Below are 16,352 nucleotides of genomic sequence, written 5' to 3'. Positions count from 1 at the left end.
ATAAACATGTAAGAATAAAAGAGCAAAACAATGTAACGTAATTAGAAAAAACTAAAACTTTGATACTATTACTTAATAATACGCTTTGTCATCTATAACACAAAGTCGACACAACATTGTTTCTTTAAAATTATATGTATGCTTAAAAAAAGAAAAGATGAAGACATAAAAAGCTATCAAAATGGCCCCTGCATGCTTTGACTTTTAAGGTGGAAACAGCTTTGACACATTTAATCTAAGAACATGTTGAGTGACTGCATTTATAATACAATATATTGTGTCTTCTATGAAATACAGACTGCAGATTTACATGGCCAACAGAAGAAGCCAAAAAAATAAACGGTAGATATTTTAATAAATGGGGAGCTTAGTTGAGCAATAGTCCACACAACCACAGTACTGAGTCATTTTACAAGTGGATTATTATTAATTATTAGTATATTTGTCACATAAAGGGAATTTAATAGAGCTCTTCACTTTAGCACAAGAAACTTAAGTTTGTTGTTAATTGGTATATTGTACTAACGAGCTGATATATTGATGCAGTAGTACCTCAACTTAAGACTGAGTGTTTTCAGATACGAGCTGGGAAGGAAGAAAGGGAGTGTGAAGGACAGTGCTGAGAAGAAAAAAGCTGATGATGTTCTTTAAATTAAAGAAAGAAATCATCAAAAACATGACCAAGCGTGTTGTCAACTCGACAAAGCGATTTGAGCGTATCACCATACTGAACCAGAATGAGTCTAATACCAGCCAATAATGTTAAAATAATATATAAAGGGTGGACATTTATGAAAATATTGAGAAGCTGCTGATGCTGTGTTTGACGGAGAAGAAGCTAGGGAAGATAACGTAGAAGCCCACTCTCCAAAGTAAATACTGTACATTGTTATTACATTACTTCATAAAACTATACTCTCGGTCAGGGGTGTCAAACGTACGGCCCAAGGGCCGGATCAGGCCCGCGAACAGGTTTTATCCGGCCCGCAGGATGAGTTTGCTAATTATAAAAATTAATCTGAAATTTTTGAATGAAATAAAGAGCTGTTCTAAATGTGTCCACTGGATGTCGCAATAGCAATTCTTTGTATCTTTGTAGATGACGCTACGTATGTAAAACAATAAACCACATGGTGTTAATACATCAGTCGAGGAAAATGATCAAACTACATAAATAACATTCTTTAATTTGATTTTTATATAATTTTTTTTGTCTTGATACATTGAAAATTAACACAACAATGAGTTGACTGATGAACATTATCTCATAATTTATTCAGAAAATATAAATAAAGATAGAATACTATTAACCCAAACATGTAGTTCATACTCCAACAGGCTCCTTCAACTTCCTTCCCGCACTGTGCGATTCAAGAACTCCTTCATTCCGCACTCCATCCAGCTGTATAATCACTCGCCATACAGCAATAGATGACATCTGCCTATTACCTGTCACCTGACATGTTAGCTACTTCTCTTTGTTTATAATGTTTATAATGTCTATTTTCTATTTCCTGCTGGACCTACTCTCTATTTTATGCTGCTGCTGTAATATATACTGTATATACTGTAATATTGTACATGGTCATTGGTTTATATTGTATATATGTTATATACATAATATAATATATCTGTATATAAATTATTCTGTACACATATTATGTATATATTCGTATATATGTTAGATTTTTTTATAGCAATATTAGTCTATTTATACCTGCATTGTCTTTTCCATCCTTACACTTTCCATCATTGTAACTGAGCTACTGTGTTGAACAATTTCCCTTGTGGATCATTAAAGTTTGTTTAAGTCTAAGTCTAAGTGAAAAAACAACTCCCAACAACATTATGATTTGTACATTTTCAGAATGTGCTTGTTCTATTTTTAAACAAAGAAAACAATCTGAAGTTGTCTTTATTTTTAAGTTATTGTGCCGTGATTTTACCAGTCCGGACGACTTGGGAGTATATTTTTGTCCATGTGGCCCCCGATCTAAAATTAGTTTGACACCCCTGCTCTAGGTGTTACTGTAGTAGTACATTGTATTGTTTTCAATATATTGTTTCTTATCTAAAAGTGTATTTTTATTTTTAAAAAGCATGTTAAAATTGTCCTGTTCTGGAGGGGTAAAGTACCAATTAAATTGATTTCAATTGATTTCAAAGGGAAACGTTAATTTGAGATTCCAGTGTTTTGAGTCAAGAGCTCTGTCACAGAACCAGTCCCATCCATCCATCATAAGTTGAGGTATTACTGTATATTGATATATTCTACAAACAAGATGTTAACTCACTGCTTCATGTCCTGCATCTGACACTCCATGTTGTCTTGTTGCGTTCTCAGAAGTTGAACTTCATACAGGAGTTTGCTGAGGTCCTCCTGGCGAACTTTAGTCTCCTCGCTCTTTACTAGTGATACCTGAACACATGGGGACGCTGTAAGTTTGTTTGAATATAAAATATTTTGTTTTATATACATTGTAAGTAAGGGACCAGACAAAGAGCAGCTCGAAAACCTTTGTGAATAAGAAAAAACGAGGACTCAGATTTCCCTCGCCCGGATGCGGGTCACCGGGGCCCCCTCTCTGTCCCCTCTCCAATGGGCTCACCACTCATAGGAGGGGGCATAGAGGTCGGGTGCAGTGTGAGCTGGGCGGCAGTTGAAGGCAGGGACCTTGGCGGTCCGATCTTCAGCTGAAGAAGCTAGCTCTTTGGGCGTGGAACGTCACCTCGCTGGAGGGGAAGGAGCCTGAGCTGGTGCACTCGGTGGAAAAGTTCCGGCTAGATATAGTCGGACTCACTTTGACTCACAGCAAGGGCTCTGGAACCAGTCCTCTCAAGAGGGGCTGGACTCTCTTCCACTCTGGTGTTGCACGCAATGAGAGGAGAGGAGGCTGGGGTGGCAATTCTGGGTTCTACTTTGGAGTTTAAGCCAGTAGACGAGAGCGTAGCTTCCTCTGCCTTCGAGTGGGGGGAAGGGTCCTAATGGTTGTTTGTTCTTACGCACCAAACAACAGCTCAGAATACCCACCCTTTTTTGGATTCCCTCAAGGGGGTGGTGGAGAGTGCTCCCTCAGGCGATTCCCTTATTCTGCTGGGTGACTTCAACGCTCACATTGGCAACAACTGTGAAACCTGCAGGCGTGATTGGGAGGAACGGCTGCCCGGATCTGAACACGAATGGTGTTTTGTTTACTTTTTTGCTCGTCACAGATTGTCCATAAAAAACACCATGTTCAAACATAAAGGTGTCCATATGTGCACTTGGCACCAGGACACCCTAGGCCGCAGTTGCCCGTGGGTGGATGAGATCAGCCCAGAGTTCCTTAAGGCTCTGGAGGCTGTGGGGCTGTCTTGGTTGACAAGACTCTGCAACATTGCGTGGACATCGAGGGCGGTACCTCTGCACTGGCAGACCAGGTTGGTGGTTCCTTTCTTTAAAAAGGGAAAACAGAAGATGTGTTTCAACTATTCTGGGATCACATTCCTCAGCCTTCCCGGTAAGGTCTATTCAGTTGTACTGGAGATGAGGCTACGCCGGATAGTTGAACCTCAGATTCAGTGTGGTCCTGGTCGTGGAACTGTAGACCAGCTCTTTACTAGCGACAGGGTCCTTGAGGGTGCATGGGAGTTTGCCCAGATTCCGATCTAACAAAGGTCTTAACTCATTCTCTTTCTATGCCACATCAATGTGGAATGCGCTCCCAACAGGTATAAAAGAAAGGGCATCTCTATCCTCCTTCAAAACCGCAATAAAAGTACACCTCCAGGCAACTTCAACCCTAAACACCCTTCCCGGATTGTTAATAATCAAATGTAAATAATCAAATGTAGATACTTTTCCTTATGCCTTCTGATCTCTCTCTCTCTCTCTCTCTCTCTCTCTCTCTCTCTCTCTCTCTCTCTCTCTCTCTCTCTCTCTCTCTCTCTCTCTCTCTCTCTCTGTCTCTCTCTCTATCTATGTCCACTACTTGTTGTACATATCCTACCAAGTCAGAGCTACACTGTTTCAATGTCCATTTCTCTGTTCTCAATTGTTGATGACTGAAGTGATGATAACAACCAAACCAAACCCCCCCCCCAGCCCCTCCACATCCCACACCCCGGATTGTAAATAATGTAAATAATTCAATGTATATACCCTGATGATTATCTTGTGTGATGACTGTATTATGATATCTGATAGTATATATCTGTATCATGAATCAATTTAAGTGGACCCCGACTTAAACAAGTTGAAAAACTTATTCGGGTGTTACCATTTAGTGGTCAATTGTACGGAATATGTACTTCACTGTGCAACCTACTAATAAAAGTCTCAATCAATCAATCAAACCAGTCTACATATACTTTGTGGACTTGGAGAAGGCATTCGACCGTCTCCCTCGGGAAGTCCTGTGGAGAGTGCTCAGAGAGTATGGGGTATCGGACTGTCTGATTGTGGCGGTCAGCTCACTGTTTGATCAGTGTCAGAGCTTGGTTCGCATCGCTGGTAGTAAGTCAGACCCTATTTCAGTGAAGGTTGGACTCCGCCAGGGCTGTCTTTTGTCACCGATTCTGTTCACAACTTTTATGGACATAATTTCTAGGCGCAGTTAGAGCCTTGAGGGGATCCGGTTTGGTGGCTGCAGGATAAGTTCACTTCTTTTTGCAGATGATGTGGTACTGATGGCTTCATCTGGCCAGGATCTTCAGCTTTCACTGGATCGGTTCGCAGCCGAGTGTGAAGCGACTGCGATGAGAATCAGCACCTCCAACTTCGAGTCCATGGTTCTCACATGAAAAAGGGCGGCGTACCATCTATGAGATCTTGCCCCAAGTAGAGACGTTCAAGTCCCAAACCTCGGTGTCTTGTTCAAGAGTAAGGGAAAAGTGGATTGTGAGATCAACAGGCGGATCGGTACGATGTCTGCAGTAATGCGGACACTGTATTGATCTATTGTGGTAAAAAGGGAGCTGAGCCGGAAGGCAAAGCTCTCAATTTATTGGTTGATCTACGTTCCCATCCTCACCTATGGTCATGAATTTTGGGTTATGACCGAAAGGACAAGCTCACAGGTACAAGCGGCCGAAATTATTTTTCTCCGTCGTGTGGCGGGGCTCTCCCTTAGAGATCGGGTGAGAAGCTCCGTCGTTAGGGAGGAGCTCAAAGTAAAGCCGCTGTTCCTCCACATCGAGAGGAGTCGGATGAGGTGGTTCGGGCATCTGGTCAGGATGCCCCCCGGACGCCTACCTATAGAGGTTTTTAGGGCACGTCCGACCGGTAGGAGGCCACGGGGAAAACCCAGGACACGTTGGGGAGGGGGCGGGGTAGACGAAGTGGCTGGGGAGAGGGAAGTCTGAGCTTCTCTGCCTAGGCTGCTGCCCCTACGACTTGACCTCAGATAAGCGGAAGAAGATGGATGGATAGAGATTGTAAGTCCATATACTGTAGTACCTTCCTCTTAATATGTTCCAGCATGTGTTCATGTCCCTGGAGAAAGTACAGGTGCTGAAACTCTGTATCGTCCCTCTCAGGCTTCACCAGCCCGCTTTGCTCGATATTCACCACTTTTCGGAAGCCGTCTAGACAAAGCAGAGTAGAAACATATTAGGAAGAGGAGAGCAAAAGAAAATATGAAGGAAAAGAAGAGAATACTCACACATGTTGAGCTGTCGGACAAAGCTTGCCATGTTATTGTGTTTGAAGTACTTTGGCAAAACTTCCTTGGCAAAGCGACCCTGGTCAAACACATGGAAACTGGTCCCAGTCTGAAATAGACACATTTACTTTTTAAATCGCTTTTCTGTAAACCTGTCCTTATTAAGGTCATAGGTGAGCTTCAGCCAAACCTTACTGACTTTGGAAAAGAGACGAGGCGGTGAGGGCCTGGGGGGGTTTATCAAGGGGGCACTTATTGACAAATAACCAATCACATTGACACCTAATGATAATCTAGAGTCTTCAATTAACATAAAACACATTTGTTTAGGACTTTGATGGAAGCTTAACCGGAGAAAACTCACCAGTTAATGGTGCACAAGCTTTTAAATCACATTTAGACGTCTTGTTTCATTACTCTATCTATTTATAGCCTGAATGACTTCTCAAGAGGTAGAGTACTGCTAATCCTTAGCCGATTTAATGGCAGCTGATGAAAATTATTGGAAAATAGTCTGTGTGATGTAGTTATTCACAGAAAAGCAGTCCCTGAGACGCGAACAACAATTTGCAAATGGCTGCATGCAGAGCCATCAAAGTGGAGGAGTAAGTGGGACTCTAATAATAAATAATACATTTAAAAATTAAGGTTGTCTAACATAATGATAATCCTACGTGTGTCAGCTAACTACTACTTTACACTCTAAAATAAAGAAACTTGGGAGATTTTTAAACTTATTTAAGTGAAAATTTACAGGTTACCGGTATTATTGTTGCCACCTTATATTGAATTTGTTTTGAACAAAACCAAATAATTTAGGGGTGTTTATCTAGATATGTTTTAGATGTAACCCAAGTGGTTTGGCCCACTGTCTTTATCCCAATTTGCACGGGAACGCGGACCCTGGTTGTTGGCATGAAAGGTGGTGTGCTGACCACCGAACTAAAGGCCCGAGCTGACTAACTGGATGATTTACTAACGTACACATGGCGCAGCCACACCGGCTGGCCCCTGTTACACTCACCCCCTGGGCCTCACTCTAATCCGGGTCACGGCACCACTGTAACCCAGGTGGTTCAGCCCCCTGCCTTTATCCCATTCTGCACAGGGACACGAACCACACTGTCTGGCCCCCAATGCATAGATATTCCATAATCCCCTACTTAAAAAGTCAAAAAGTTAATTAAGATTTTTACACGTTTTAAAAAGCTTGTTTCAACCAAATCAATGCAATAATTCGTTTTTTAGTCAATGTAAACATTAAGGGTGTCCAAAAATAAATCTAATTTTCAATTAATCGATCCTTATTTCTGACTAATCTTAATCCATTAAAAAAAAAAAAAGAAATCGATTTTCCAAAAAAATGGTGTATATATATATATATATATATATATATATATATATATATATATATATATATATATATATATATATATATATATATATATATATATATATATATATATATATATATATATATATATATATATATATATATATATATATAATACCGTTCAAAAGTTTGGGGTCACCCAAACAATTTTGTGGAATAGCCTTAATTTCTAAGAACAAGAATAGACTGTCGAGTTTCAGATGAAAGTTCTCTTTTTCTGGCCATTTTGAGCATTTAATTGACCCCACAAATGTGATGCTCCAGAAACTCAATCTGCTCAAAGGAAGGTCAGCTTTGTAGCTTCTGTAACGAGCTAAACTGTTTTCAGATGTGTGAACATGATTGCACAAGGGTTTTCTAATCATCAATTAGCCTTCTGAGCCAATGAGCAAACACATTGTACCATTAGAACACTGGAGTGATGGTTGCTGGAAATGGGCCTCTATACACCTATGTAGATATTGCACCAAAAACCAGACATTTGCAGCTAGAATAGTAATTTACCATATTAGCAATGTATAGAGTGTATTTCTTTAAAGTTAAGACTAGTTTAAAGTTATCTTCATTGAAAAGTACAGTGCTTTTCCTTCAAAAATAAGGACATTTCAATGTGACCCCAAACTTTTGAACGGTAGTGTATATACATATATATATATATATATATGTATATATATATACTGTATATACTGTATATATAAAAGAGAAATGTTTGATATTTTTCTTGTTGCCTTATTTGTAATTGACTTTATTTAGAATTGTATTTAAAAATCAGTTCTCTTTCAAGTAAAATAGAAATGTATCACAACTGTTTATCTATTGTATGGAGGAATGTAGTTAATCATGGAACTGGCAACCAATGTTATTAAAAAAGTGTTGATTTTGAATTGAGAATCGTTTTGAATCGAGAATCGCTTCTGAATCGAATCATTACCCCCAAGAATCAAATCAAATCGGAATTGTGAGGTGCCCAACAATTCACAACTCTAGTAAACATACAACATGTTAAGGTAACGCGGCGTCAGTTCTTGGCCCTGCACTCTTCAGCACCTATATGCTGCCGCTTGGTGACATCATACGCAAATACGGTGTTAGCTTTCACTGTTATGCTGATGACACCCAACTCTACATGCCCTTAAAGCTGACCAACACGCCCGATTGTAGTCAGCTGGAGGCGTGTCTTAATGAAATTAAACAATGGATGTCCAGCAACTTTTTGCATCTTAACGCTAAGAAAACGGAAATGTTCATTATCGGTCCTGCTGGAAACCGGCACCTATTTAATAATACCACCTTAACATTTGACAAAACAAATATACAAAGCGACTCAGTAAAGAATTTCGGTATTATCTTCGACCAAACTCTCTCGTTTGAGTCACACATTAAGAGTGTTACTAAAACAGACTTTTTTCATCTCCGTAATGTCACTAAAATGTTTCCTATTTTGTCCACCAGCGACGCTGAGATCATTATTCATGCGTTCGTTATGTCTCGTCTTAATTACTGTAACATATTATGTTCAAGTCTCCCTATGTCTAGCATTAAAAGATTACAGTTTGTACAAAATGTGGCTGCTAGACTTTTAGGTTTTACTACTTACGTATAAAATACTACACGGTCTAGCTCCATCCTATCTTACTGATTGTACCGGCAAGAAATCTGCGTTCTAAGAACTCCGGCTTATTAGTGATTCCCAGAGCCCAAAAAAAGTATTCGGGCTACAGAGCGTTTTCTATTAAGGCTCCAGTACTCTGGAATGCCCTTCCGGTAAACAGTTAGAGATGCTACCTCAGTAGAAGCATTTAAGTCCCATCTTAAAACTCATTTGAAGCCTTTGAATAGACCTCTTTTTAGACCAATTGATCTGTCGTCTCTCTTTTCTTCTCTGCCCCTCTTTCTTGCATGGAGAGGTTATCAGGTGACCATGGATCAGCTTCAACGGAGGAGGCAATAGCTGTTCCAAGTCGGGACCGGGATGGATCACTGCTCTATGCATCAGTCGGTGACGTCTCTGCGCTGCTGACGTGTCTACATGCAAAAGGATCCCTTGCTCGCCACACTATGGACTGGAGTCATGGACTGGTACATGCATGTATTTACATGCTTAACAATGCATGTGATCAAGTACTATGATTTTGACAGGGACTCTAGAGTCCTTTCTTGTGATTCTTTATCTCAAGATCGATTTCTTGTTTTTTGTTTTTTTCTCTCTATTTGACATGTACAAAGTGAATGTGGAAAGGGTGGGCATAATAAGCTTTTAGCTTCAGCATATACCTTATTTATCTGCTATGCACTTGAAGTGTACTGTTTACATGAACTGATGACCAAATAAAAACCAATGAATTGAAAAAATTTACTCTCACATTATTAACCGTATCCACTCGCCATCCATTGCACTGGTCACCCAAAGGGGGCTCCCCACATCAGCGGTCCCTTCCAAGGTTTCAAGTTGTTCCCATTGGGTTGAGTTTTTTCTTGCCCTGATGTGGGATCGAAGCCGAGGATGTTGTTGTGGCTTGTGCGGCCCTTTGAGACATTGGTAATTAAGGGCTATATAAGTAAACTTTGATTGATTGATTGATTGAATTGTGTTTGTATGGGCAAGGCCGCCTTAATCCCCCCCCCCATTTTGACGGTGGAATGCAATGATTGGTGTTCATAGCTGTCAATCACAAACAACTCAGTTTCGTCCGGCGATTGTGTACTCTCTCTCTCTCTCTCTCTCTCTCTCTCTCTCTCTCGGCTGAGTTGTTTTTTCCAACTGCTCCGAGTGGGGCTCGAACCCACATCGCCATTGCGAGAGACCTTTATTCACACTCGCACAGATGTGCATGCGCCCGTCGCGAAGGAGATGTATTCATGAACAATTTAAAAAATTGGTAATATTTTTGCAATGTTTCTGTTCTGTTGAGTGAAATCCGGATTTATCTTTTCTGTTTTCGGGTGGGGGGTGTTGAGTTGTTGAGGTTTTACCAGGGGACCCCCCCCTAAAGATAAGTCAGCCCTGTGTATGAGGAGCGACAATGGGTTAGTCGTAGAATGGTGGACCTTTTATGGGTCTTGTGTAAGACAAAATAAAGAAGTAACACAAGAGTAAATTTTAGAGTTGCTTTAAGTAAAACCTTACATGAGATACTCACGTTTGTCCCTGGCTTACCAACACATTTTTAAAGCTACTCACAGCACTCCAGCAGATGAGGTGGTTGGTATCTGGATCCTCCACCAGAGTCCACAGTTTGGTGAGAAAGGCTGGAACATTGCTGGTGTAGCTGCCATCTACACCCATGGCCCCCGGAGACTCCTGCATGCTGACAGCCGGCCCACTGTCACCCTCTACAATGGGAAACCAGTTGTTTGGAGTAAGGAACGTCTGTAAATATTTCTACGTGACAACTTTCCACACTAGTCCATGTTGGAGAAATCCACTTGTGAAAATCCGTTACTGATATTCCCAAGTTTGCCTCAGTCTGTTGGATTCCATCCCTGTGAAGCACAGGCCTGCCTTTTCTCTGCTGACCTCCAATTCTCTTGACCGGCCTGTCAAATATGCTGTTAATCTCTCTTTAGATATCTGGCATTTCTAGTTCCTCTCTTTACATTTGCTCCCTTCTTTCAGAACTCTTTGTCACAGCAGTCATCATGTGAATGTCATCACAGAAGGTCCTTGTCAGCACACACAGCATTCAAGCCCACCCCCAACACACACACACACACACACACACACACACACACACACACACACACACACACACACACACACACACACACACACACACACACACACACACACACACACACACACACACACACACACACACACACACACACACACATCCCCTGGCCTCCAACTGACAATATAGAGAGCGCTCTGTAAAACAATGCAGCTCACATACAAAAGCTTAGATAGAGCACTAAGTTCCAGTCAGCTGAAAGGTTCACCTAATATTAGTGCAGCAGTATTTCAGCAGTAGTGTGCCGTCAGGACCAGCAAGGCCTTCTCTGCTGGCCTAACATAACCAGAAATCATGATCAGAATTAAAGATAAGATCATTTTTAATTTACTTTCCCTAAATATACAATAGAACAATTTCCCTTGTGGATCATTAAAGTTTGTCTAAGTCTATCTAAAAGTATTCATATTCTCTTCACGTCATATTATGCTCCTTCCATTGCTGTTGTTTTTAGTTTTAGTTTGTATCCAATCAGAATTCAGCTAGCATATGTTGCCATACTGTACGCAATTTGCCGGAGGCCTTCAGAATCAACAATGCGGGCGTTGGTGCACTGTAAGTGAACGGGGACATATAGTTGATGGGTAATTCCAATAGCCAATCAGATTACAAGTTGTTCTCAGTAAGGCCTTCTAGATGGCCTCACGTTGAAGGTGACATTTACGCGGCCTGTGATTGGTTTAGTTTAGTTTAGTTTATTAAGGATCCCCATTAGTCTACACCGCAGTGGAGAATATTCTTCCTGGGGTCCAGGCAAAAACATCACACAATCACAAAACAAAAGATTAAAATGCAGTACAAAATGATCAAATAATAAAATGTTGTAATACAAAAATAGCAACAACAAAGAACCAAAAAAATAATAATAACTTCGAGTTTACATAATATTGTTCATAACAAAGATAAAAAGAGCAATATAAAAATATATATATATATATATTTTTGCAAAAAAAAAAATAAAACAAAGAACCAATGGCCTAAAATATATACATTAGTGTACCAAAGACAAACAATAAGTGACGAAAAAAGTTCCCTCCACCATTTTCTACTGCTTGTCCCATAATCAATAAAATAGTCAATAAAAACAGTCATGACATTAGGTACAATCTAGAATAATCTCTTTCCGCAATACTTCTCCTCTTAGTCTATTCTTAAAACCCACTCTGCTGGTGATTGATACCAAATATTGTGGAAGTCGATTCCAGTAAGTGATTGCCCTATACATTACAGTCTTTTTCAAAACATCACTTTTGGGTTTAAGACGGGTGAAAGCACCTCTTAGGGCTAACCTGGTACCATAGTTGTGACTTTCACTAGCAAGCAACAGCTGAGAATACCGATATGAAGGTTTATGGTATGTATAGATTGTTTTTAAAAATAGAATCAAACTACACGCTAGTCTTTCACCAACTCTCATCCATGACAATTCATTATGCATGATCTCAACGCCGGTCCTAAATGAGCAATGGAGAGCTAGTCTGGCAGCTCTGTTTTGGGTAAGCTGGATTTTATTGAGTTCTTGTTTAGATGCATTGGACCAAATTGCTGGGCAGTAGTCAATATGTGACAATACAAGGGATTGTATAACTTGTTTCGTAGTTGTGTTAGTTAAAAAATAGGCACTTCTTCTTATGATTGAGATGCTTCTGCTCATTTTTTTTACTATGTTATTAATGTGAGTGGCCCAAGATAGTCTTTCATCTATTGTAACTCCCAGCAACCTGGCTTCTTTAACTTGTTCAATATGAACTCCGGTTACTCACCGGGACTGTTAGCAGTTGAATTTGAGAACACATAGAGTTGAGAGACAGTTGCGATAGCCAATCAGATCACAAGTTGTTGACAGTAGCCTATCCAAGTAGCCTGATGTTAACGAGACTGTGATTGGATACACACTTGTCATTCCAAAACGTTGATGAGGTGACAGATAAATATTTGCAAGGCCATTTTCAAAAAGGATATTTAAAGAGAAACTACATCTTGTGAGACGATGTCGACCAACCCCGGAAGCTAGCTCAGCTGTTCTGGCGATGAAATGCTCGCCATTTCCACTCGACGACGAGGGGTACCGCTGGCTTGTACGGCGTCGAATAGGTCCTACTAATTGTGAGTTCAAATATTTTATTTTTTCACTTTTGAGATAGGCTCCAGCACCCACGCGACCCCAAACGGGACAAGCTGTAGAAAATGAATGGGTGGACTTTTAAAGGCCTACTGAAACCCACTACTACCGACCACGCAGTCTGATAGTTTATATATCAATGATGAAATGTTAACATTATAACACATGCCAATACGGCCGGGTTAACTTATAAAGTGACATTTTAAATTTGCCGCTAAACTTCCGGTTCGAAACGCCTCTGAGGATGACGTATGCGCGTGACGTAGCCCGGCGAACACGGGTATGCCTTCCACATTGAAGCCAATACGAAAAAGCTCTGTTTTCATTTCATAATTCCACAGTATTCTGGAAATCTGTGTTCGTGAATCTGTTGCAATCATGTTCATTGCATTATGGAGAAGGAAGCTGAGCAAGCAAAGAAGAAAGTTGTCGGTGCGAAATGGACGTATTTTTCGAACGTAGTCAGCCACAACAGTACACAGCCGGCGCTTCTTTGTTTACATTCCCGAAAGATGCAGTCAAGATGGAAGAACTCGGATAACAGAGACTCTAACCAGGAGGACTTTTGACTTCGATACACAGACGCCTGTAGAGAACTGGGATAACACAGACTCTTACCAGGATTACTTTGATTTGGATGACAAAGACGCAGACGTGCTACTGTGAGTATGCAGCTTTGGCTTCTAAACATTTGATCGCTTGACCGTATGTGCGCAACTTTTTTTTGCGTATGTACGTAACTTTTTTAAAATATATAAGCTTTATGAACCTTGGGTTAGGTGAACGGTCTTTTGGGCTGAGTGATTGTGTGTGTTGATCAGGTGTTTGAATTGTATTGGCGTGTTCTATGGAGCTAGGAGCTAGCATAGGAGCTAAGAGCTAGCATAACAAACACGCAGGTGTTTTTATGCAGGATTAATTTGTGGCATATTAAATATAAGCCTGGTTGTGTTGTGGCTAATAGAGTATATATATGTCTTGTGTTTATTTACTGTTGTAGTCATTCCCAGCTGAATATCAGGTACCGTGAGTATGCAGCCTTGGCTGCTAAACATTAGATAGCTTGACCGTATGTGCGCGTCACGTACGTAACTTTTTAAAAATATATAAGCTTTATGAACCTTGGGTTAGGTGAACGGTCTTTTGGGCTGAGTGATTGTGTGTGTTGATCAGGTGTTTGAATTGTATTGGCGTGTTCTATGGAGCTAGGAGCTAGCAGAGGAGCTAGGAGCTAGCGTAACAAACACGCAGGTGTTTTTATGCAGGATTAATTTGTGGCATATTAAATATAAGCCTGGTTGTGTTGTGGCTAATAGAGTATATATATGTCTTGTGTTTATTTACTGTTGTAGTCATTCCCAGCTGAATATCAGGTCACCCCCGGCTCTCACAGCATCTTCCCTATCTGAATAGCTTCAACTCCCCACTAGTCCTTCACTTGCACTTTACTCATCCACAAATCTTTCATCCTCGCTCAAATTAATGGGGAAATTGTCGCTTTCTCGGTCCGAATCTCTCTCACTTCATGGGCCATCATTGTAAACAATAGGGAACTTTGCGTATATGTTCAATTGACTACGTCACGCTACTTCCGGTAGGGGCAAGCCTTTTTTTTATCAGATACCAAAAGTTGCAATCTTTATCGTCGTTGTTCTATACTAAATCCTTTCAGCAAAAATATGGCAATATCGCGAAACGATCAAGTATGACACATAGAATAGATCTGCTATCCCCGTTTAAATAAAAAAAATTCATTTCAGTAGGCCTTTAATATGTTTTTTGCAATTTTAATTTTGACAGTACCACATAAGATATGTTTTAATTGCTCATGCATTTTAATTGATTTTTAAATGCGCCAGAAAATAACCCGTTTTGTACACTGTTTATATGATTCACTGCCCAGTAGGGCGTAAATGTGTTCCTGTATAGTATTTCTCCAGCAATGGTCATGTGGTGACATAAATGATGGTATTTTGAGAGGTAATCATTGAAGTCGGCAGCACGGTGTTACAGGGGTTAGTGCATGTGCCTCACAATATGAAGGTCCTGAGTTCAATTCCGGGCTCGGGGTCTTTCTGTGTGGAGTTTGCATGTTCTCCCCGTGACTGCATGGGATCCCTCCGGGTACTCCGGCTTCCTCCCACCTCCAAAGACATGCACCTGGGGATAGGTTGATTGGCAACACTAAATTGGCCCTAGTGTGTGAATGTGAGTGTGAATGTTGTCTGTCTATCTGTGTTGGCCCTGCGATAACGTGGTGACTTGTCCAGGATGTACTCCGCCTTCCGCCCGAATGCAGCTGCGATAGGCTCCAAAAGGGACAAGCAGTAGGAAATGGATGGATGGATCATTGAAGTTGGACTGAAGGCCTAGGTGGGAAACGCACTGCATTTTTTTTTAAGCCTCTTGGGGCAATTTGTAAATTCCGATTATTGAAAACAAAGCTTTGATTTAAAGATAATGGAGGGTGAAATGGGACAAAATCTATACATACAGTACAGGCCAAAAGTTTGGACACACATACTAATTTTCTTTATTTTCATGACTATTTACATTATAGATTGTCACTGAAGGCATCAAAACAATGAATGAGCACAAGTGGAGTTATGTACTTAACAAAAAAAGGTGAAATAACTGAAAACATGTTTTATATTCCAGTTTCTTTTATATTCAAAACAGCCACCCTTTGCTCTGATTACTTTTTCGCACACTCTTGGCATTCTCTTGATGAGCTTCAAGAGGCAGTCACCTGAAATGGTTTTCACTTCACAGGTTTGCTTAAAGCTACTCAAGAGAATGCCAAGAGTGTGCAAAGCAGTAATCCGAGAAAAGGCTATTTTAAAGAAACAAGAATATAAAACATGTTTTCAGTTATTTCACCTTTTTTTGTTAAGTACATAACTCCACATGTGTTCATTCATAGTTTTGATGCCTTCAGTGACAATCTACAATGTAAATAGTCATGAAAATAAAGAAAACACATTCAATGAGGAGAAGGTGTGTCCAAACTTTTGGCCTGTACTGTATATAATGGATATGTATATAATTTCTTAAATGTGTAATTAATAACTAGTTATTATAGCTGGAGTTAAACACATTCTTGTGTTAATAAATGTGTCAATAATGTATTTAATGTAAAGGTACTTTTCATTGTTTAATTAGTTTTTGTATTTATTTAATTAGTTATTTAATTGAATATTTTATTGTTCATTATTTCTCAATTTATTTAATTATTTCTCGATTTATTTCATTATTTCATGAGTTATTGTTTTATTTAATTATCGCACCTGTGTAGCAGCACTTGATGAATTATTGTTATCTGTCAAATTCAGCTGTCAAAGTCAGTTGGCCTGTCCTAACATCTCATTTGTTACCCGGCACTTCTTCTTGTTTGTGGAGCTTCGATTAGAAAAGCAAAGAAGTGCTGGTCGATATCTACAGTATGTCTAAAAGTGCGCAAATAA

General features: G+C 40.1%; 1 protein-coding gene across 2 annotated transcripts in view; it reads right to left on the bottom strand.

Annotated features, from left to right (window-relative positions):
- Positions 1-10,673, bottom strand: part of hsf4 (heat shock transcription factor 4) — a 50,475-nt gene extending 39,802 nt beyond the window's left edge. For both annotated transcript variants that reach the window (XM_062035574.1, XM_062035575.1), the window contains exons 1-4: positions 10,217-10,673; positions 5,643-5,751; positions 5,438-5,565; positions 2,295-2,419 (exon numbers count right to left, since the gene is read on the bottom strand). In XM_062035574.1, the coding sequence (XP_061891558.1) occupies positions 2,295-2,419; positions 5,438-5,565; positions 5,643-5,751; positions 10,217-10,342 (488 nt within the window). In that variant the 5' untranslated portion in view covers positions 10,343-10,673. The remainder of the gene's footprint in view (positions 1-2,294; positions 2,420-5,437; positions 5,566-5,642; positions 5,752-10,216) is intronic.
- Positions 10,674-16,352: the final 5,679 nt, after the last annotated feature.

This window comes from Entelurus aequoreus, linkage group LG24 (genome assembly GCF_033978785.1).
Source record: "Entelurus aequoreus isolate RoL-2023_Sb linkage group LG24, RoL_Eaeq_v1.1, whole genome shotgun sequence".
NCBI classification, from domain to species: domain Eukaryota; kingdom Metazoa; phylum Chordata; class Actinopteri; order Syngnathiformes; family Syngnathidae; genus Entelurus; species Entelurus aequoreus.
The sequence above is the reverse complement of the archived record's forward strand: the minus strand, read 5'-3'. Positions and strand labels throughout refer to the sequence as shown.